We start from the raw sequence: 25,083 nt of genomic DNA, 5'->3' as shown, positions 1-25,083 counted from the left end.
TCAATTTGACTGCGGTTTTTTTTTCCCTGAAATTTTGCAATTTGAAAAAAACAAATCTGTCTTCACTTTGTTTTCACTTTGCACTGAGTGTAGATAAATGCTACTGTAGCTCTTGGAGCTGCCTTGCAGCGTTGTAGGTGCATTAAATTACCTGTGCAGCTTTTTAAATTAAATTCATCTTCATTATCAACACCAAATAAAGGAATTTGGCCTTTAGAAATTCTGATTTGACATTTAGGGGAAAATGTCTGGTAATGGCACCATCAGGACCTATACAATCTAAAACCATGTATTAATGAATTGATAAAACAAGACTTCATTATTTTTTTTCTTCACACAATCAGAAGCTTTGTTGAGCAGGAATGCATAGCTCTGATAATCTTAAAGGTGGAGGTGCTTCAACAACAAAACAACTCTTAAGGAAGATATTTCAGCTTCTCTTCTGGCTTTCATCACTGTCTCTGACGTCCTTTTGAGTGAATAATCTGAACATAAAGGATTAAATTGTAGGGCCAAGTCCTTAAGTGCTCTATGAAAGGAGATCAAGCTGGGTTTTTGTTACTAAGAATACGCAGCAGTAACGTCAGAGAGCATCTGAGCTGTGAAGATGAGAAGTAGGTCAATACAGGCAAAGAAAGATGTGACGAGTTTTGATCCGAAGTCAAACCTCCGTTTATCCACGGAGCTGGAGCTGGGACGCGCTTCAAAGACAACCAAAGTCAGAGGACAGGACTGATATGAGAGTGGATCCTTCACTTTAGCATACATATCAGTAATGTTATAAAATAAATTTCTTCAATATTCAAACTCTTTTGTGTACATTTAAAATATTGGAATTCATCCCTGATGTGCATCTGAAAAATGCTTTATCTGACTATCTCCAAACAGACAATTTCCAATAATATATAGAGAAAGACTTCCATACAGGATTAAATCAGTCCAAATGTGTTTTTAGCATCATCAGGAATATATTTACGACATTTTGAAAATTCATATTTCCAGAGACAACAGTTGACTTCTTGTCTAAATAAACTTTAAATAAAATACACTTGATGGCTATTTTCTAATCATTTTGCAGGAGAAAGATCACTAAAATCAATCAGTCTGTCATCTGCGTATAAGGTTATCTACTGCTGAGAGGTATAGGCAGCATTATAACAGGGACAATGTTATGAGGAAGCAGCCCAGCAGGAAGAAGACAGAGATGGAGGAGCAGAGCCAGTGTAGTCGAATCAGTCTCACTCCTTGGAGAAGGCAGGAGGGCGCCTCCAGTTGTCCCCACAGAGCAAAGCAGTATATCAATGATGTATTGATAGCCCAGGCCAACAAGTAAGGTGGTCTAATTTTAGAAACAGGATTGGGTTAAATCTTTAAAAATGTCTTGGTTCAAACATATCAGGATTTGGAATAAGTTTATAGGTTTTGATTTTGGCCATCTGATCATCAGTTACAGAGAATTGCAGAGATCTTTTTAGTACATTTGGGAAATGTTGCTTAAAATGTGATAATAAAAGTGTTATAATCTTAATACCATGGTGCAAACAGAGGAGTGGATTCCGGCTAGATTAGTTGAATGATAACCCAACAGTCACAGAGATACCCTGATTACTTCTCAACAGTCGCAAAGTTACTCTGATGACCACTCAACAGTCACAGAGTCACTCTGATGACCACTCAACAGTCACAGAGTCACTCTGATAAATTCAGCAGTCACAGAGTCACTCTGATGGCCACTCATCAGTCACAGAGTCACTCTGATGACCACTCAACAGTCACAGAGTCATTCTGATGACCACTCAACAGTCACAGAGTCACTCTGATAAATTCAACAGTCACAGAGTCACTCTGATGACCATTTAACAGTCACAGAGTCACTCTGATGACCATTTAACAGTCACAGAGTCACTCTGATGACCACTCAGCAGTCACAGAGTCACTCTGATAAATTCAACAGTCACAGTCACTCTGATGACCACTCAACAGTCACAGAGTCACTCTGATAAATTCAGCAGTCACAGAGTCACTCTGATGGCCACTCATCAGTCACAGAGTCACTCTGATAAATTCAGCAGTCACAGAGTCACTCTGATGACCACTCAACGGTCACACTCAACAATCACTGCTGCAACTTTTTCTTTTTTTGCACTTCCATACCTTTTTTTATAACAATTCCATACGCCTCTGTTCATATATTTTGTTGATTTATTTTATTTTATGCACTACAACCACTTTTTTACCTAGCTTGGTCCATTTCACTTCACCCTGCTAATTAATTTATTTCCAATTGAAATCTTTCTCTTTTTGCACTACAACCATTCTCAGCTTTCAATTTTTAACTGAAGTTGTACAGCTCAGTTCACATATATAGCTGGTGTTACTGTCAATATCTAAGACCTACATTTAAAATTGACTATTTATAGTCTTCATTTTTGTATATATGTGCATATATTGTATTTTTTTTAGGATGCTTCTCTTACTTTATATATTTTTATATTGCAATCGTGATTTTTTTTGTTAATTGTCTGCTCTTTGCTTCTTGTGTGTATTGAATTCCCCCTGAAGAAAAATAAAGGTTTTTAGATTAAGCTGAATTGAATAAGGCTCCTGGTTCAATTCCCAGATAGGAAAGGGCCTCCCCCGACTGTCCAAAAATATGCTAGGTTTAAATGTCCATATGTGAGTGTGAGCAGTTTTTCTCGGGATGTCAGCCATGTGATTGACTGGTGGCCTGTCCAGGGTTCCCTGCCTATCCAATGACAGCTTGGATCAGCTCCAGCCCTCCAAGACCCTGAATGGGACAAACAGCACAGAAAACGGCTGGATGGATGTGTCACCTGTTCATCTGCATTTGACAGTACAAGAAGATTAAAGTTAAGTTTTTTCTAAATTCATATCTGTAATCAAACTAATTCCAGCAAATGTTACTGAGAATCTAGCACTTAAGTGAAATGAACAAGCTGAACCTGGATTTCCAAATCTGGATTGTTGTGATCCATTTCAAACTATTTTTAGTCCTTGCGATTTAAGGCCAGGATTTATAACAACAACTAGTCCAGGTGTCTCATAAACGTTTTGTTCTGTACAGCTCCTTGCTCAGGTTCCTGAGCTCTTGTAGTGAGTCATGGTGTCTACAGAAGAGGCCCGACGCCTTGACCCTCCTCAGCCATGCAGCGCTGGTTCAACGTGAGGGTGCAGCAGACTGAGGTGGCACGGTGATCTCTGCGTGCTAGTGGAACAGCTCCCTGTAGATGGGGCACTCGTGTCGACTGCTGCTGCCTCACAAGCTCCTGACACTTCCAGTGCAGCCGGCCTGATCCGTGCCAGCCAATTCCAGCTCTTGTGGAACAGATGTCATTTGGTCAGACCCATCTGTCACTGTTTGCATGTCTGCTTTGAGTCCCATCATGGCTGTCCTGATGTTTGAGCTGAAGCAGAGGCTGAATGGCTGAGCCTCACACATCTTCATGCATCTCTGTTGTGTGTAAAAGTCTGTTCTGTAGCTGGCATGCAGAAACATTTTCCCTCTCAGTTTCAACATCTCCTGCTCCAGCAATCCTCCGTAACAAAAAGACTGAGACAAAATCTCACTGTTTCACTTTCTTCTTGCACAATCTGTTGATGTAAGACAGAAGCATCTTCAACCATAGATAAGATGAGCACATTAACAGATAAGGAGCCACAATCTGAGCCTCAGAGAAGTGCCACTGGCCAAGTAGTATAGTGAACATTTCACTATTCCGCTCAATTTAACACGCTTAACGTATTCAGTGCAACGGAAAGCTTTTGCCGTTCAGGAATGCATGAGCAGACACATTACAGGCGAGCAGACACATTTATTCTGCACATTTAAAATAAACATGACATCTGTATGTTAGCCACTTATAAAAATACATTTCAGGACTGAGAAGGAACAAAAGAGAGGTGTTGATCTCGTATCCTTGAAGAAGTACTGAGCTTTTAACCAGTTTGACATTTCAGTTTATCTCCTCTTGTCTGTCACCATCTGATGATTGAATGGAAAAAAATATAATGCTAATTATATCAGCGTATTACAGCCAACTGAGGATTTTTAATATCAAGCAGGCACATTTCCAAGCATTTATTAAACCTCACAGTTCTTTAGTCATCAGAGATGCATCAGGAATAAAAAAAGCATTTTATGCATAAATATAACGGCATGTTGTTGTTTCACAAGCAGATTTAATGGAGCAGTAACGGAAAGAAAATATATAAATAAAAGTGAAATAAGGATGATAACTTCAGTTTTACTTTCACTTCTGAAATGTTGTTTTTTAAATTAACAGACCTGAAAGTGTGTCCAACATATTTAAATACAAGTTTTGCATTCCCAGAAAGTATCCAAAAAAAAATAAAAATAAAATAAAGACAAAGAAAAAACATTAAACATTTAACTAATTTGGGCTATTAAAGCAAAGAATCGAACTAAATATAACCCTGCACTAAAAAGGAACAAAAAAACAGAAAAATATTACTTTAGAACAACAAACTGTGCTTAATGCACATACTTGTAAAGCCCTTCCTTGTGTCACTTACAGTGTCTTATTTTATCTGAATAAATTAAACAAGATCATATCTTTTTTTTTTTTAATCCAGGTCAATCATTTCCTTTCATGTTTTAGTCTCAGAACAGACATCATTATCTAAAAATAATCACAACACTTAGTCGCCTTTTGTTCCACATTAGCAAACTGACAATGACAATATACACTCTCATGAATTTGAAAAAATCTCAGTAAGATGTTTGGTAGCTTATTTGTTTTTGTAACATTGCTTCTTGGCAGTTACTTATACCGTTGGATAGCCTGTTTATTTCCCTTTTAAATGGCACCAGATTTGTCAGGAGCATGCATTTATGGGATGAGCAGTAGAGCTGAGTATGTGGGTTGCAGTCATGAAAAATGTGCCAAATCTTTTCTTTCAATGCCAAACAGCTCATTCTGCCATTGCTACTGACTCTTGTTTTGAGCTTCTGGTACCCTAGGTGCCTGACTGTCATCACTGGAGGCAATTTTAGTGCAGACCCCATTGAACACTTGTGGGACCAGCTTGGGTGTGCGGTTTATGCCAGAGTGACCAACACAACCACTTTGGCTGACTTGTGACAAATGCTGGTTGAAGAATGTGATACCATCCCACAGTAGTGTGTGACCAGACTGGTGACCAGCATGAGGAGGAGGTGCTGTGTATGGTTCTTCTACACGCTATAGAGGCTCCTGTTTTTTAACTTAATAGATGGTTAAATTTCCAATATGTCTTGTTTGTTTGTTTGGCATTGGCAGAGAAGATTTCGCAGATTTTTCATAGGTGTAATCCACATACTCAGCTCTGCTGCTCATCCCACAAATGCATGTTCCTTCCAAATATGGCATCATTTAAAAGGGAAATAAACAGACTTTCCAGTGGTATAAGATTTATTGCCAAGAAGCATTGTTACAATGAGGAAATAATCTACCAAACACAGATTTCCTTACTTTTTGGCAGGAGACAGCTGCCACTAGCAAAAATAAAAATATTATCTAAATATGTTTTTACTTGCCCGTTGCCACGCAGTGGCCGAAAGCAGAAAAACAAGCTGCTGAACTAAGTGAAGAATTAAGGGACAAAAGAATCCAATAGTAATAGCCATGAGTTTGTTAAAACAAAAAAAAAAAAGTGGGTAATGACCTCATCTTTGTCCCACAGGTTACTTTTAATACTACAATTTTTACCTATTTCTAAGATGGATAACCTGATGACAGACATGGATTCTGACCGATCCATCTGCTTTGCAAGGTTATGCAATCCCAACCTTTTAAGGGTACTTTCACACTAGGCCCAACTGTTTTGACCGTGCCGCTTTTGTTAATGCATTGGACATATAAAATATAAAATATGGGAGGATGAGACAGAAAATCCTACTTAAACGGCAAAATCAGAAAAGATATAATGGGTTTAATTTTCTAAAAGGATGGCCAACTTGGCATGACCATAAAGTTCCTCACAGGAGCTTTAAATAACCTTTTTTTGAGATCATTTATTTAGCAGGAATCTGGATGTTGGCAATACTTCACAAGCTAAAGACAATGAATAGCACATACTAAAAGCCATGCATTTTAAAGCATGATAGAATTATCATTGAAGAGCCTAAAAATAATGGTGATGTGGTCCTTAATGCCATCATTGCACATCCATGTGTCTGGATAAACACCATTACTTGGCTGATAAGCAACCTGAGATATCAAACAGAGAACAAACATGCCCCATCACCAGGAAGCCCAGAGCGATTACACAGAAGAAGCCCTGTAACTGTACTCAAACTAGAGCCAGGTGATTTTTATGAGCTCAAATCAAACAGACAGGGACCAAATCAGCTGAGACATGCACCCAAGCACAAGACTACGACTGGTTATGTAAGTATCACAGTGTGTATTGTATGTATTTGATCACATTCTGCAGAGATACATTCCTCTCCGTTTCACTAATCTTGTTGGCACTACAAAAATGCAGTAATGTTCTTTGTCGCTTGATTTAAATTTTAGCACCTTCTTTTTAAACATCCATCACATTTACTCTCCCCTCCCTGCATATAGGGTAACAAATCTACTAAACTGACATGATAGCTGAAGGCACTTGCAGAGCTTTAAAGTCATGTAATCCATTAGACTAGAGCAAAAATTTAAAAATGAAGGTAAGGCTTTGAAAAGAGTGCCAGCCCCCCCCTCAATTAATCAAAGGTCTTCTCCTTGAATTAATCATGTGTGACAGATACAAATCAATCATGGACTCTCTCCTCTGAGACTGATGATTAATGTCAGCCTTGACCTGACGTCTTTCCTCTCCTCCTATAGCTCGGTAAGGTCAGAAGTCCAAAGTGTCGCGCTGGTACTGCAGCCGCGGGCTGTTCTCGCTGTAAAACTGACTGTACCAACGCCTGTGCTTCTGGATGGCTGAGTCCTCCTTCACAAGGAGAGGCTTGGAGATGTACTTCTTATTGTTCCAGATCATCACATCTCTCTCAAACTGCACACAAAAAGGAGATAGGGGAAGTCACTGGGTGTTCTGTTGTGATTTTAAACAGCCAAGACAAAGACCAGTGCAGAGCAAACATGACTGATTACATGAATGACATAATCCATTATAGCTTTCTTTAAATTCATAGGCATGTTTTGCTGAGAAGGATACCAAATCATGTTTTTATGCTAAGCAAAATTAAAAAAAAAAAAAAAAAAAAGGAACAGGCTTTCACCTAAACACATAGTCAGGAAATTCAACCATCGGGGGGGCTCTCTATCAAACAAAACAAAAGGTGAATGCTTGTTTTGAATGAGGTCCCTAGTAAAAAACTGCAAGGCCTCAGGTATTACACCAAATGGTCATCACAGAGTTACTCTGATGACCACTCAACAGTCAGTGACAGTGAATTATCCTGGTCCACTGTGAGAAAGGAGCACAAAACAGGAAAAGGATACAGCAGCTTCTAGCAGTTCCAATTTCCTTATGTGGCAGTCTTTTATGTAACATCTAGTGTTTCCACAACAAACATCACGTATTGTCACAGGGGCTGCTATGACAATAAATGCACTGTTAAAAATACCAAAACTAAAGATTTGAAAACAGTTGAAAATACATGAGGTACCCAATTAAGACCTTTGGTTTGTCATTGTGATACACATTTTAGGGCGAGGTGGAAAGAAATAGAAGAGTTTTCCAAATCTTCTACCATACAAGTAGGACCACCATTACAAGCCGTGATAGCAGAAAAGATTAACATTAAAAATCTGCCGCAGAATGGTTAAAAAACATAACCTGAAAGAGGCAGAGAAAATACTAAGGTGGTGTGCATATAATGTGCACTTCGTTCCAAACAGGATAGATTTCAGATTCAAAGAATGGAAGCGTAAAGGGATAACAGCATATTGCTGTCTTATGCATAATGGAGTTTTAAAGAGTTTTGAAACTTTGAAAAGAAAATATGAACTGGACAACCAAGATTTCTTTAGATATTTACAAATAAGACGCCAGTTAACTGATATATTGACTGAAGGTTTTGAAAAAATGGATAATGACGTATTAAACATTTTGGTGAAAACCTGTAAATCTGGGAGTGGAAGCAGAATAATATCCAGATAATGTAAAAGTTTTCAGAACCCTTCAAATTCAAACACCCTGAATGTTAAAAAGAAATGGGAAACAGAAGGAAGAATGGTTATATCTGGCTATATCTGAAGACGAATGGGAAAATATTTGTAAGCTACAGTGGAAAACCACATCTTCCCACAGTTTGAGGGAATTTGGATGGAAAAGTGTCATATAGCAGACAAATATCTGATGAGGATATTACTCATGGGAGGAAAGAAAGCCCTGACCAGGAAGTGGTTACAACCCAATGCTCCAACTCTTGAAGACTGGTTTAAAAACTGTTCATGAAATTTACATTATGGAGAGACTAACATTTTCTATAAGGCTAGTCAGAGAAATTCAACGGATTATGGTCAAAATGGGTCTGATACGTTTCCTCACAGAGACCAGACTTGCTCTGACTGGGTTTTAACAGATTGCCTTCTATCTTTACTGGACTACATAAAGGTATTAATGCAATAGGTGAGTAAGTGTGACATCTTCTGTTCAGATGTTTATAGTTTGTTTCAAGTAGAATGAAAAAGAGAAAATAACAGGAAGAAAAGTTTTTTACACACGTCTATTCCTCAAGTATGTTGTATCTATTATACATTTGTTGTAATTTGTTTTTGTGTGTACTTTTTCTTTGTATGCTGGATTATGTTTGAGCATCCTGAAAAAAATTACATTAAAAAAAAGAAAATACATGAGCTAGATGTTGACTCATGGGAGTTGCAATTCTTTAATCAATGTAGACATTGTAGTGCAAAAATTCAAAAAATTGTGCCTTTAAACATGACTAAGAGTTGAAATCTGAAAGAACAACCCCTACTTAAACTGTCTGCAGGTACTACAGCATCCATATTCATGAGCAGGAATCTTAACTTAGCGCTGCTGATTAAATGTCACTGCACAGTTAGTCCGTCAGCTGCTGAGATGTGGCATTTCAGTCCAATCTCAACTTCAACCTTTAAAATGAGGTTTCCTCTAGTGGCTCTTTGTGTTAATACCACACGTAGAAACAAAATGTCAAAACAATTTCAAACATTTCAAGAGGACTAAGGCAGAACGAATGATGCTGAATGAAAGGTTACTTGAAACTAAAGCGTCACATAAAACATCATCTACTGTGAGCCTTTTGTTCTGTAAATGTATAAATAGTTCAGTCCAACACCCTGTTGCTTTGATTTAAGGTGACTTTTCAGGTTTCCTATTTAGTGAATAAGTTTCCCTGTTTTTTCAGTTCAACACTGAGATGATTATCAAGTTTAATGAGGACTCTTTGCACCCTCTCTGTGACTGTGTGGTGTTACTTCTGGTGGCAATGAGGAGGCAGAATCAAACTGAAGGCAACGTGTGAGGAAAATACACACGGAGATATCTGAAATTATAAACAAAGTACAGATACACATTTTTTTTGTACTTTTCAAAGCATCACAGTTTTCTTTTGAATGCTAACATTATTTTACATTACTGCACACAGAAACAACTTACTTCACATAAACCAAAAAACACCAGGGCCAAATTTATTAGCCCCTTTAGATTTGACCTTTTTGTTGAGCCATAAGAACAGATTGTAGATCTAAGATTAAAGGAATGTTGTTTTCAGAGTTAGAAGCATTTAGGCGACTCCTACCTGAGTGCACTCTGCTATAAGGATGAACTTGGGAACTATCGGTGGGATGTTTGACTGGTAGAAGGTGATGTGAGAGACACACTGGAGCAGAGGCTCCACTGGAGTCACACAATGAAGGATGACACCCCGACCCAGGAAACTGTGCTCAAAAAGCAGAAACACCAACCCTGGACCCACCTGAAACAAACACACTGGTATGAAGAGTGCACGGCCTATAAAAAAAAACCCTTGGAAGTTATACCCTTGTATTGATTATATTAATCAATCATGGTCGACATAATTTAGTTTTTTTACAAAAACATAAAAAAACCACACAAAGTAATATGTATCAAACAAAAATGTGAAAGTTAAAATAAGCAACTGCATACATTTTCACATCCTGTACAAGAAGGAGACTAGTGAGAGGCCACCAAGACACATATGACTACTCTGAAGGAGTTACAAGCTTCAGCAGCTGAGATGGGAGATACTTTACCAGACTCTTTACTAGTCAAAGCTTTATGGGAGAGTTTAAAAGACAAAGCTACAGAAAACTCATTAAACTAGAAAAGCACTCAGAGAGCGCAGACCTCCGCCATTAGCCCTTTCTCCCAATAGAACAGAATCCTTAAAAAATTCCTGGATCCAGATGGTGATCTAACCTGACACGCCAGATGGATTTGTTTCACACATCCATCTGGTAAAGCTTCAATAGTAAACGTTTGAGAAAAGGCAGAGCCTTTGAAAAGAACTCAGAGTGTGATTGGGTGAACGTTCTGTCTGTCACATCTCTACGGGCCAATCAGAGCAACAAAACACGTGATGTAGCCACTATCGAGCTGTGCGTGCGCAGCTACTGAGAATAACGCGAAACATGGCGACTATAGACTTGTTAGTACACGACTTTTGTCGTTTTCGAAAAGAAAACAACTCACTGCTGTTCTTTGTTCTTCTTTTAACAAAGAAATGTTGTCAAGTTCTGATAAAACTGGTGCTTTAGCAGCATCACGCTAATCTCTTCCTCCATAACTGCACCAGCTCTTGCTGATACTTGTTTACATTACGACTCTGCTGCGCCTGAAAGTACTGCCCTTCGTCGCTGATTGGTCCTTTCACTTTCTAACCGGGACTAAATGGTTCAGATGGGCGCTTTGCAAGATGGATTCACCAGTGAAAAACAAGGAAAGGGGCGTATCCATCTGCTTTGCAAGGTTAACGGTGATCCGGATCACTCCCAAAATCCAATCAGTTCTTCCTTATGCCATCTCTGACATTTCCTGAAAATTTCATCCAAATCTTACCATAACTTCTTGAGTTATGTTGCTAACAAACAAACTAACAAACTAACAAACCCTGCCGATCACATAACCTCCTTGGCGAAGGTAATCATGATGAGAGTTTGCCAAAAAGCATGTGGATTCTATGGTCAAGTGAACTGAAGTTCTTTGGTCTGATGAGACCAAAAGGCTGCGTTTTGGCCATCAGACACATGTAATGCATGGAGGTGGCAGCATCATGCTGCGGGGAAGCTTCTTGGCAGCAAGCCCTGGAAGGACTGTAAAGGTAGATGGTAAAACGGATGTGGCAAAATTAGGGATGCATGATTAATTGGTAAAATGGTTACATTTGTTTATCAAATTAGTACAGGATTTACAAGTCGTTAAACTAATTACCTATAATTTCTTATGAACACAGACTTGAAATCCTGATCTATAATGTTTTTATAAACTGTAATGAACCTCCTGCCACTAGAGGCTGCTGTAGCTTCAGTTAATGGCTGCTGCCTTCCTGTCTGGCACTTCACCATATGTAAATATGAGAAGCTCAGTGGTGGCTTTGCAGTTAGCGTGTAGTAGGATAGAGTTGGTTTATAAAATAGTCAGTGAAAATAAAGTGGTATGTAGGCTGTCGAGGGTTGAACTCAAGTGTGACTACTCACATGAAGTGAAAAGAGGCCACATATCAAAGCATGATATTAATCTGCAAAGAAGAATGAAGGCTGGCTGCGCTAGCTTGTAATGTTAGCCACACTGTAGAGAGTATATCAGGCTAACGCCACACCCACTGACACAATGACCCTGTGAGGAATTTGACTGTTTTTTAAAGATTTTTTCCTCTTTAGACTAGTTGGTTAAACAAAATTTAAATGAGCGTTTATCTGAATAGGGGAATAGATGCTTAGGAACATCCTTGGGCAAAACATAGGAATATTCTGGAGGACAACCTTATTCAGTCTGCAAGAGAACTACAGCTTGGGAGAAGATTTGTTTTCCAGCAAGACAAAGCCCACCAAGCAAACAGTGAAAGCTACACAAATGGTTTAAGGACAACAAGGTGAATGTTCGGGAGTGGCAGAGCCAAAGCCCAGTTATCAATCCAACAGAGAATTTGTGGCTAGACTTGAAAAAGGCTGTTCATGCCAGATCCCTGTGCAACCTGATAGAGCTTGAGCAGTTTTGAAAGAAGAATGGAGTAAAATTAAAGTGTCCAGGTGTGCAAGCCTGAATGAGACCTGTCCACTCAGACTCAGTGCTGTGATTGCAGCCAAAGGTGCATCTATGAAATACTGATGTCCAGGGGGTGAATATTTATGCAGTCACTTATTTTAGATTGCATATTTTTATTTCATTGACATCAATTTTCCCTTTTACATTAAAAACATTTTTAGTAATTTCTTTGTAAATAAAAAAGATTATATTGATCATGACTGATTTATAAAATCAATAAAGGGGTAAAACATTCAAGGGGTTGAATACTTTTTATAGGCACTGTGTCTTAATCTGGTTAGAATCTTTCTATCCTAATTTTTATGTAAAAGACAGGAAATATGATTGGGCAAGAAGAAGATAAGCAAAAACTGTAGTCCTACTCTGAATATCTCTGTACCTGTCTGGCCACAACGTTGACATCCAGCAGAGAGCAGTGGCGTCCAAAAACCGTGATTGCATGTTTCAGCAACATCTTAGAACAGTGCTTGTTGGGCTCTGACTCTGGTTCCCACTGAGCCTTTATATACACAAACACATGCACACACAGAGAGAAAGAAAGAACATGGAAATAACAAGTTGTTATCTCTTCACCTAAATAAACATGAGCTATACCACATCTTAAAACCACAGTACCACTAAATATTCAAAATTCAACATGTTTATTTACATAAGCCTAAAAGTCTAAACACTATCTGAATTTGATTTAATTTATTCACTGTTTGATTACTGATGATAAACCCTTAAACTTTTAAGTTAACAAGCAGTTACATTTGTGCTGATGTTGCTCAAAGCATTACCATTTACCTTCAAGTACCTTCATTAAAACATTTACCTTCCAGTCATGCCGTATGAATTCCCAGATTTTGCTGTTGGTGTAACGTAGATCTACTCCACTGACAAGGCCTGGCGTGTGCAGGTGTCCAAGGTGAGCAATATCTGCTGCATTTTCAGGAATTTCCTGTATGAAGAAGAAAGATTACCACCTTAAGCGTGTCTAGAAATAAAAAGCATTGTATCTACCAAGGAGAGTTTGATGCTGAATTTAGACTAAATAAAAACAGACTTTTCCTGTTGTTTATGTAAATTCCACTCATCCTACCTGTATGTGAGCATTGATGAAATGTTCAGTTCTGCCCCGGTACACCCACTCTCCTTTGGTGATTTCTTGCAGCTCGGGGACGGTCCACTGAGGCTCCTCTCCATCACAGTGAAACCAAACCAGGATCTGACCGTTAACCTCACAGCTGGGCCAACTGCGCACTTTGGCAAACTCTGGTACTGGAGGATGAATTAGAAAAAATAAATCTGAATTGTACAATCTCTTCAGTCACCATTATGGTAGTAATATTTACTTTTTTAGAATCCATCATTTATTTGTTATTGCACAGATCACCAGCCTGAGGATGAGGGAGAAACTTAAAGTGAGGTCCGTTGATGCTACATTCTGCCAATATATCAGCCATACATATAGAAAAAGTAGGCATAAGAGGGTATAAGAATGTGCACACTGATGGACAGGTAGTTTCAAAGCATGTTAAAAGTGAATCATTCTTTTTTAGACTTTAGTAAGTTTACACTGAGGCATTGTAAAACTGCTACTATTTTCTAGATATCCATGCAGTATGCTGTCACATATTAAGTTCGTACCTTTCTCTGCATAAGGGATCTTCACACACTTGCCATTGTTGCCCTCAAACTGCCATCCATGAAAGGGGCACTCTAAGCAGCTTCCCACCACTCGTCCTCCCACAGCCAGGTTGGCCCCCAGGTGAGGGCAGTAGGCATCTAACACATAGGCCTTCCCATCCTGGCCTCGAAACACTGCCACCTGCTCACCTGTGATGATGCGTTACAGAGAGAACAAAAAAGGATTTGTAGTGATACAACAATTAGCAGAATGAAAACGCTTGGTTGTTGAAATAACTCAAAATCAATTATGATGCAATTAGAAGGTACGCAGTGGTAACATTCATCGATTTAGACAATGACAGAGTAGTTAGATGTACGTAAGCAAACACAGATATATGGAGTACCTCAGGGGTCAATACTAGGCCCCAAATCCTTCATTTGTTCTTTTAAAATAAATACACAAACGATTGTAGACAAGAAGTAACTGAAAGGGTATACAAAATGGAAACACTGGATGGGGGTTTAAAATTAGAAATATATTTATAATTAAAAAATCAACTTGTAATGCAGTCTTTCTCAAATTATCCACATACACTGTTGATTGTGACTAGTTTATTACAAAGCCTTCAATTAATTTGGTATTCTTTTAATTAATGGATTGCTCTCTCTAAATATATAAACTACGTTAAAAAATAAATAAAAAAGGTGACAGGGGGTTGATAGCTGCATATTGCTGGTGTGTTATAGCTGGTAGAAGTGATAATAGTAGTATTAATGGTAATATTGATTTGTTATTGTATCCAAAAACATATAAAGAAATAATAACACTAATAATAATAATATTAATAATAATATAGCCTCAAAAACAATATATTTACTCTAACAACGTTCTTAAATAGAAATAATAAATCAATTAATAATTGGCCGTGTGCTTCTTAATGCTGCAGACTTGGGTAGATCCTGAGTTAAATAACCCTTTGTAACAAATATGATTTAAAAAAATAAAAATCAGGGCTAGATTTGAATTTACAACTGATTCCTAATAAAATCCTGACCCCAAGATTAAAAATGGAATTGGATGGTGAGATATTGAAAGATTCAAAGCCTTTGATCTTAAGCATGAATCAAATTTGCTTCTCCAACAGATATTCTCCTGTCCAACCGGTCTTTGCTGTCATGTCCTAAGCAGATATGTTTCCAGGAGAAGAGCTCGTATGAGTTTTATTTGTTTCTCATTTTGCAAGTTTTGTTTGTGGAAAATGAGATAATGACTGAAATCTGGTGCATTCTTTGTGTATAAGATGTAAGGAAGTCCTGCAAGGCAAAAAGACTGTTTTAAACTATACTACCAGGTGAGAAAAAGTTTCCAAGACTATTTTATACATATCTACCCAGACGCTTCATCACTGATAACCGACTAGAATGTGTAGAATGAGCATAACAGTGAATTGTTGACTATGTTTTTCAGTTCCATTGAATACATGGAACATGATGCCCTCATGTGGACATCATAGGTATTACAAAATATCATTACAGTTATATAATTCATCCTGCCAACAGATCACCAATTTTTTTTTCCTTTTTGCTTCTCGAGGCTTCCGTAGCATGCACCAGCTATAGCAGTAAAGATAGAGAGACACTGCACAGGATCATCAGAGCAGCAGAGTACATCAATGTGACCCAGTGTGGCCAACAATTAAGAGCATCTATCATGCCTACTGTCAGAGCAGAGCCTTAAATGTTGTTTGTAATTATTCACTCAGGACATCACCTCCTCTAATTCCTCCCCTCTGGCAGGCGAGTCAGGACTACATCACCAGAAAATGTGTTCCCCCAAGCTGTCCAGCCTTGTCTCTCACATGAACTGAGTACTATTACTTTATATTCTAGAAAGTGGTTCTGACCAAATAGGACACCTGGTTCCTGCTCCAACTGAGTCTGATACCACATGTGGAGACCTCTACCTACTGTACCAACCTAGGCTTGACTTTTGGCTGACCTGCACTCCTCAGATTGCTCCCAGATTAGCACTGGCTGTGAAGAGCAAAGAGTAACCACAGACCCAGCTACCACCATGCTTAGTCAGGATACCCTGTAGTAAAACTCTGAGAAATCCAAAAGAAGGCTCACACTGATGAGGGGTGACACAGCACCGTGCCACTGACCCCAGACTGTCGTTGAGCAGACATGAACCGTAGCGCAATGTGCAAGAACAGCACAGGGGAAAAGACACACACTAGGCAGAATTTAATCTACGATTTAAAATGGATGACTGCGGAGAAAAGTGAAGAGCCAGAGATTCACAGCAGGACGCAGATCCTGAAGGAGGCCAAGCTTGAATTGGTCCAACAGAATTTAGGACAGGGGAATTTGTGCTGAGAGGGAGAAGACTGGATGTGTCAGAAAAATGCACTCATCATCATACCTACTGTATATTATGTGTCTTGGAAAGCAAAGGCAGTTTAATTTAGAAAATGCCGTAGATTTATGCCATGCAAAATGCATCGTTAAGTCCAAAAATAAGCCTGTGACTACAGTAGAAGCCTATTTTCACTCAGTCACGTCTGGGGTCTTGGAGAAGGACAGCTTGTATTATGTTACAAGACTATTTAAGATGTAGTTATGCAACCATTATTGTGACTGGACACATGCCTTCCTTTTACTATCCTAACTGATAAATTAATCATCCCAATTTCATTGATTCCACATACACAAAGCTCTCTATGAAAAGCAGTTCAAGATCATAACCTAGTCCAATCAGTCCAATAGCTCAGTGACACACCCTCATAGTCAATCTATCATCATGCAGCTGTCTTTTCAAATAAGACTGATTCTCTGCAATAGTTCATTTAATGCCTCCCCGTCATTTTTGCAGTGTCATTAATTTCAGTCATCATCTCCTTCATCACACTATCCCCCTGCAGATTCATTTCACCCATAATATTCTGATTAAATAGTCACTACATCAGATGTTATGATCACTGATAAATTAATCTAGTTCACATCTCCTTTAACACTCTCATTAGACTTGTATTAGCAGATTCATAACACGGAGCAGACTGCATCTGCAAATAAGGACCACAGATCAAATTTTAAAGGGATATTTCAGTATTTTTGATGTTGGGTTGTATAAGGCAGGGGTTCTCAAACTTTTCATCCCACTACCTCCAAAAAAGGTGCCAGAGACAGAAACCCTCACTGTACCTGAAGGTGGTTGAAGCATAGTTGAGCACAGCTGTCCAGTAATGTGCAGACTTAGACTGTAAGGATTTTTTAAACATTACTCTGATTAGAGTATAAATGATCATCTTTTTAACTTCTATCTAACTCATTTCAAGCATATGTTTTATTTAAAATGGGCAAAATATACCATTTGAAATCATTTTGAAATATTTATAATTTTTGGTAGGCATCTAATGACCCCCTCTCAGTGTCTTGCGACTCCCGAGAGGGGGCTGACCCACAGGTTGAGAACCACTGGTATAAGGTACTTGGAAAGTAGTGTCACAAGCCTCCACTGATTTCAGTCAGCGTTGCCCCTTCAAACAGGACATGCTTGGGGGAGCTAGGCTATACGGCGCTACAGATGAGTTTAGTTTCTCCACGTAATTTCATAAATTCACAGTAAAATGGGCCCAGAAATTATGCTGACTCAATTGTGTGCCATAATGAATTCTTTTTTAAGCTTTTTCCTTTTCACCCAGAAAGCCTCCGTGTTTGGCCCTATTTTGCAATGCAAGCTTCAGCTATGTGGTCGTCTGCCTTAGCGTATCTGATCGGCTGTTTAGGTCTGCAGGCTTCATCAAAAGTTACATCAAACTCCTCCAATTCAGAAATCTGAATTCAGAGTCTTCAGAAAGTTGAAGAAGGTCCTTAAAACACCATTGTTCAGTAAAGCAGGGAACTCTGGATGGGGAGTGATGCAGGCTGCAGCGGCTGTGAGCCACTTTCCTCTGATCAGAAATGTCCCACATATGACAACAGTAGCTCAGTGGGCATGGGCTCACAGTGTGACACACACCAACAGGTATCTTGGGATCTCTTCTGCTAACAACTTTCAACTCAAGTTTCTCCTCTGTAACCTCTGTGTACATAAAAATATCCTCTCATTTCCACAGTAAAGATATATCATTGCCACTTGAGATGAAATTGCTTTTTTAAATTTTGTTTTAGTTTAATTTGTTGTTTCTTCTGACGAAGCATGCAGATCCAAACAGCTGAACCGGAGATGACAATATGCTAAGGTGGAAGAGCACGTAGCCTATAGCCAAAGCTTGCATTGTAAGATAGTGCCTAACACAGACACCTTCTGGGTGAAAAATAAAAAAACTCAAAAATTAGCATACAATTGGGGCCATTATTATTTTTTGGCCCATTTTACATAAAACTTACCAATTCATGCAGAGTAAGTGTATCTGTCTACAGCACTGTATAGCCTCTGTTCCCAAATAAACAGGCAACGCTCACTGAAATCTGTGGAAGCTAATGCCACTTTAGTTACTGAGTACCTTTAACAACCTAACTTTAATAAAGTAATGATATATCCCTTTAAAGAATTAAAAAGTTAAAAAGTGGATTTTTTTCCTTTTGTGGATTTCACAGTAGCTGGGTTTCTGTTTCAGTTTTTCACAAAATAAAAGTGATATTTCTTAATTTTTCTTTAATTGCGTTTTGAATGTGTTTCTATTGAAGGGAGTTTTGGTCAGGGGCCTCGAAATTCTCGTAAAATCTCATCTTGTTCAAATCTGCTGCAAGGAAGCTGAACGCTCAAAACCTGTCGCATGTTGGTACGGTTATGATTACATCTACAGCGGTTGCCTTGATAATTTTAAACAAAAGAAGAAAGCAACGGATGATAGTTCAGGGGAAAAGTCCGTTTGTATGGCAAAAGCCACGTATAAGGATATAAGTATGATGTTACGAAAGGTCTCGTCTCCTCTCCTGTCCACATGTACAGCGCCATCTTGACACGGAGTGAACTGGTCATGTCACACCCAACATTACGACCTGTGACTTGTGAATGCAGAAAAAGTGTTTCCATTGCACTTTCGCGATATATTTCTATATCGAAAGGTCTGATAAACCTCCTCATGAGAGTGTTAAAAACTTTTTATATTTGAGAGGTTTTTCAAAATTCAGGTGTTTCCATTACCAGTTTTTTATTGACCTATTTATATTTTGCGCATTTCTAAGAGTAATGGAAACGCAGCTAGCATTTTACATTGACATTTTACACAGATACACTGAATTGGTTGTAATGCAAATTTCATCTCATCTGATTATATCTGCTGATACCAATAACTATGCCCAGTCAACTTAATTTACCATGGTGGACTCTAGTCAAGGTGTGGAAATATCTCAGCAAAGATCCAGAGAAATGGGAGGGACCTGAGCTAAATTTAAATGTTTTCGCAAAGGGTCTTAATACTTATGCAAATGTAATATTTTCTTTTTTATTGTCAATAGATTTGCAAAATAAATCCCAGAGTAGAGAGTGTAAATTACTAAGAATAAAAAAGATTTTTTTTTTTTTACTGTACCATCAGGCTGCAAAATCAAATGCTGAGACTGAATTGTCTTTGTAGGGAAACATAAAAAATACATGTAGAACCTTACTATATGTCCACTTCGGGCTTCCATACATAGACTTCTTGCAACAATTTTTCCTGGCACACATTCACGACCCACTTTTGGGTCCTGAACCACCAGTTAAGAACCACTGCACTATACCGCATATACACTGCTTCTTTCAGCTTCAGACAGCCTAGTTTTAACCACAGTAATCAGTTACAATGATCCTCTCTTACAAGCATTACCTCTAATACACAGATCCTGCATTTTCAATGAAAATCAGCTGATCGGTCCGGTCATCTTTACAAATCATTTGCTTAAAAAGAAATCTTTGACCTCATAATTGATAGTAAGATAGTTTATGTTATACTACAAGCTGAATTACTCTGCAGGAGCAGGTGTCTCTTTATACTGGTGTGTACTTTTCAGGTCTAACACTTTTGATATTCTGTTTGTTTATTTCTGGCAGGTGATGTGACAGAAACATGAAAGCACCACGCGCTCTTTGAAACCTTTTTGAACTCAAACTCAAAGAAATTCTGTGACGAGATCAAACAGACCCACGGCAAATCAACTTGGGGAAAAACAAACCTAAAAATGTGAAATCTGTTTAAATTATTGTCCCGGATGAAATATGCCAAAATAAATTACATATTAGGGAGAAACACATTTAAACTTTATAACAAAGCTGCTACAAAACCAAGAAGAATAGAGACGCAAATATGACACATGAGAAGCTTTAAAGCTGAAAATGATGAGCTGTCATATCACTGATCAGAGACAGACATGAGGCGGGGCAGGATGGCTGCCGAATCACCGTAATCACTCAGTCAGTGAGGTCAGATAGTGGGTGTAAAGGCAAAATGATGTAAGACATTTCATTATTCACTCTGACTTAATCAGATGCTGGTGTTAATGATTATTTTAAGACTTAACTGCAAGAGCTGTTGCTAAACATTTCCTGAACTAATGTGATCCAAATCAACAAAGGATTGATGACTGCACACTTATCTGAACACTCCACTGTGTCTGATCATTTATCTTTCAACTTGTAACAGTCAGAGGCTAAAAACAAGACAACGACTTGAAAAAGGCTCTGAGAGATGATTTTTTGTTTTGAACTCCTCTGTTAAAAACTGAATCAGCAATCAGATGATTAATTGATCGTAGAAATATCACTTTCAGAGCCTATGAAAAGTGTTTACCCACTTGGATGTTAATTTACCATTTTATTGATTTCATAAATAGTCAATATAATTTTTTACAAAAAAGTGCTGGGGATATGTCTCAAGTGATTGTTATAAGACTAAGACACCTGTGTCTGGAAGATCAAGTCACTGGTTAATCAGTATTCCTGACTACCATTACACCATGAAGACAAAAGAACACTCCAAGCAACTTAAAGAAAAGATTTTTGAAAAGTGTAAGTCAGGGGTTGGATACAAAAGATTTCCAAGGCACCAAATACCCCCAGACTTCAGTTAAATCCATCATCTAAAAATGGAGGAATATGGCACATGTGTTTCTGCCTGGATCACTGGGTGACCATGCAAAAAGAAGAGTAGTGAGACAGGCCACAAAGACACCTATGACTACTCTAATGAATTAACAAGCTCCAGCAGCTGAGAAACTGTTGCCCTTGCTCTTCAACAGTCAAAGCTTTATGGGAAAGTGGCAAAGAGAAAGCCACTGTTGAAGAAAACTCATTAAATTTTGACTAGAGTTCACCAAAAGGCATGTGGGAGACTCCATGGTCAAGTGGAAGAAAGTTCTTTGGTCTAATGAGTCTGAAATGGAGCTTTTTGACCATTAGACAAGGTGCTATGTTTAGTGGACACCACTGTAGCACTGTAAATCACTACAAACACACTATCCACACTGTCGAGCACAGTGGTGGCAGCATCATGTGGGGATGCCTCTTCTTAGTGTACAAGCCTGATGAGACCTATCCACACAGGCTCAGTGCTGTGATTGAAGCCAAAGGTGCATCTACTAAATATTGACTTGAAAAGGGTGAAAATTTATGCACTAATTTTATCTTATTATCTTATTTAATTTACATTGCTTTATAGAAATCTGTTTTCACTTTGACATTTTTTTGTTATTCTTTTGTCCAAAAAGCAAAATTATTTTTACCCTTTCATAAATCAATGAAAGGGTTTTACTTTTAATAGGGATTGGTTTTCAGCTTCTATTATATGTGAACTCTGGTTATATTTGTAACTCTGGTGTCCGCCAGCCTTCAAATCAAATGAGCTGACTGACCAACCCTTAACATAAAGCTTTGTCGAAACTTAAGCATTACTAAGCACCCTAACCCCCAGTCAAACAATAGTGTTTCAAACTTAAAACCTCAAATAAACTCTGTAATCTGAGCATGTTTGTCTTCTCTTGGCAACCTTTCGTAACTGCACACCCACCTGGGACATGACAACAGAGACCGGGTGGGCAGATGAAGGTCATGCTCCAGATCATTTCAAGCTTTTCCACTGCACAAGACTTGAATGTTATAAATATAAAATAAAGGGCTTGTTTACAAACTTAATTTTAACTTTTAGATTTAATTATTTAAGTGTTCTGTGCATCTGAGCGTAATCTAGTTTGGTTTATTTTAATATTTGAACCACCAGGGATCTCTAACAGCAAGGAGATCAAATTTAGCCATTATTAGAGTGCACTGATTTCAATAATAGCACTGATCAGAGAGATTATTTAACCACAGCCAATGAACGGCTCATAAACTACACTATCTATGACCTGTTTGATACCACAGCAACTAAAACAGAAGTGCAAGACACTCTATACTGGGCGTTTTTTGGTTAAAAATTAAAACAAACTCACTAAACTGTCTAAATGGTAAAAAAAAAAAAATGGCAACAGGTTCAAACAGAGCCTTAAAAAAGTTTTCCTTGGATGTTTTACCCTTTTATTGATTTTACAAATCAATCATGGTCCATATAATTTGGCTTAAAAAAATACAAAAACAATTCTTTAAAGTCAAAGTGAAAACATATTTTTAAAAGTCAATTAGAGAAAAATATGTAAGGTAAAATAATTGACTGTATAAATATTCACCCCCTTTAAAGTGGCTGACGTAATTCATCAGAGATTAAGTCAATTGGTGCTAGTAGTCTCAGAATTAGTGAAATGGAGATCACCTGAGTGCAGTGAATGTGTTTCAAGTTATTTTATTATAAAGACACCTGTGTCTGGAAGGTCCAGTCACTGGTTAATCAGTACTCCTGGCTACCATTACACCATGGAGACAAAAGAACACTCAGAGCAACTCAGAGAAAAGGTTATTGAAAAGTATAAGTTGTCAGACGGATACAATAAACATTTCCAAGGCATTGAAAATCCCCCAAAGTTCAGCTGACTCCATCATCAAAAAATGGAAGGAATATGGCACAAGTGTAACTCTGCCTTGATCAGTCCGTCTTCACAAACAGAGTGACAGTGCAAAAATGAAAATAGCGGCAAACTAGAGGTAAGATGCAATGTTTGGCAGACACCAAACACTGCACATCACTACAAACACGCCATCCCCTTTGTGAAGCACAGTGGTGGCAGCATCATGCTGTGGGGATACTTCTCAGCAGCCAGCCCTAGAAGGTGTGTAAAGGTAGAAGGTAAAATGGATGAGGCAAAAGCTACACTTTAATGATTTAACAAGGTGAATGTTCTGGAGTGGCTGGGTCAAAGTGCAGTGTCCAGATGTGCAAGCCTGATTGAGACCTATCTACACAGACTCAGTGCTGTGATTGCAGCCATAGGTGCATCTACTAAATGCTGACTTGAATAGGGTACAAATTTGTTTTCACTTTGACATTAAATCTTTTTTAAAGACATTTCTTTGTCAAAAGCGACAAATTATAATGACCTAATTGATTAATAAAATCAATAAAAGGGTAAAACATCCAAGGGTGTGAATACTTTTTATAGGCACTGTATATTGAGGTTGTCAGAATTTTCAGAACTTTTTTAATTGCACAAATATGTTGCCCTTACATGAAAAGTTGGTGGAATAGGCGAGGATCAAGAGACTTGCTGCCAGTTTAACCCACTTTTCCAAAAGTTGTCTACATATTTGTGCAGTTTAGACACTATGCAGAAGTTTGCACACAATTTTTTAGTAATTAAACCCAATATTGGGTGTCTTGGATTTCTATTGTTGGCATGGTTCCAAATTGGTATCAGTATTGTTTGCTTTCTATTACTAATACTAATGCTCCTAAAGAGAATAATAATTTATTATCATTTTTATTTATTTGCATTTGGACTGGCATCTTCTCTGACCCAACTTACATCAATTAGGTCTTACCTTCTATCTAATTTGAAAAGGCTATTTTAATGTCCATATATTGCCAATTGTTAAGCGTTAATTTACATGCAAACGTATTTTAGTGTCCCCACTGTCTTAATGTTGGAAACTTGATAGCATTCAGTTTTGTCAGACGAGCTTAATACTGGCGTCACAAGCTTTACTACAAAGAAACAGCTGCTTTTGTAGATTTATTCAGTCAGGTGGTGTTATAATGTACCATACCTACAACAGTGACGCTCCTGACCTCGCCCCTCTCCAGCAGGTGTGAGTCCAGCACTCGGAACCAGCCGTTCGGATAAACCGGAGGCAGCTCACCGACTTTCCTCCGCCGGCGGACCTCATTAGCAGCCCGGGCTCTGGAGCGACCGTCCTCGGCGATGTATCCCACATCATCGGGCGCTTTCAGCAGCACCAGGGGACTGAAGAAAAGTTTGTAAAGCCAGCCAAAGACGAGAAGCGAAACCCCGGCGATGATGCAGAGCGCTGCCCAGGTCAGATAACTTGTATCACCCAACAACAGGGACTCGTCTCCTGCTCGGTCAAGCGAGTCTTTGCCTCCTCGGAGGAAAAACGATGCACCTGCTCCTAATGCGATAACAGCAGCCGCCTTCCCAGTGCACAAACTCTGACTGTCCATCCTCCAGTCTGTCTGCTTTCACAGTCCAAACTTATAATCTTTCAGGTTTATGTCTGGAGCAACGGACACTTTTATTAACATGTGCCGCCCGGAAGTTGCAACTCATTCACACGGGAGTCTTGGAGACGGGATGCGCCCCACCCACGGCTAGAGCACAAGTTTTATTTGTCCTATGCAAATCTGACATAGGCCTATTTGTTGAGGGCACCACTTGACAGCAACGTCACTGTAGAGGACATATCTTCTCTGCCCTCTTAAAATAAGAGTCACCCTTAAGTGGGAAGTAGAGGGTCTGGCTGCAGACCGTAATGTACCATACCTACATTTTAAAATATGCTGAAAAATATTCATCCAAATGAGCCAAAGTTATTATGTACCAGCGTGTTTGCATGGTACCTTTGATGCAAGAAATGTAGTTCAAACTAATTAAAAGTTATTCTTTAAAAATGCATGGGAAAGGTTAACACAGGTTTTACAAAAAATAAAAATTAGCATGTCTTAAAGCATGGTTCCCACCTTTTTCCCACTTTTTTTAAAGCCAGCCGGAGCTTAGCAGTTATTACCTCAGGACAGACCAAACAGGAGAGCTTGTTATCAGTACAACTGTTGGCCTGGAGGGCATCCTGCAGAGACAAAAAGCCCAAATCAACCTCAGTTGACCAGCACTGATTGTATGCATATAAATATCTTCTAATTCAAG

General features: G+C 38.6%; 1 protein-coding gene across 1 annotated transcript; it reads right to left on the bottom strand.

The window, feature by feature from the left end:
- Window positions 1–6,858: 6,858 nt before the first annotated feature.
- Window positions 6,859–24,383, bottom strand: zgc:92275 (cholesterol 7-desaturase nvd). Its single transcript, XM_041810324.1, has 7 exons — window positions 23,969–24,383; window positions 13,870–14,058; window positions 13,322–13,500; window positions 13,055–13,180; window positions 12,620–12,739; window positions 9,755–9,931; window positions 6,859–7,020 (listed from the first exon to the last, which is right to left on the bottom strand). The coding sequence occupies exons 1-7, from the start codon at window positions 24,381–24,383 to the stop codon at window positions 6,859–6,861; spliced, it is 1,368 nt and encodes a 455-aa protein (XP_041666258.1).
- Window positions 24,384–25,083: the final 700 nt, after the last annotated feature.

The sequence above is a fragment of the Cheilinus undulatus genome, linkage group 17, assembly GCF_018320785.1.
Source record: "Cheilinus undulatus linkage group 17, ASM1832078v1, whole genome shotgun sequence".
Taxonomy (NCBI): Eukaryota; Metazoa; Chordata; class Actinopteri; order Labriformes; family Labridae; genus Cheilinus; species Cheilinus undulatus.
The sequence above is the reverse complement of the archived record's forward strand: the minus strand, read 5'-3'. Positions and strand labels throughout refer to the sequence as shown.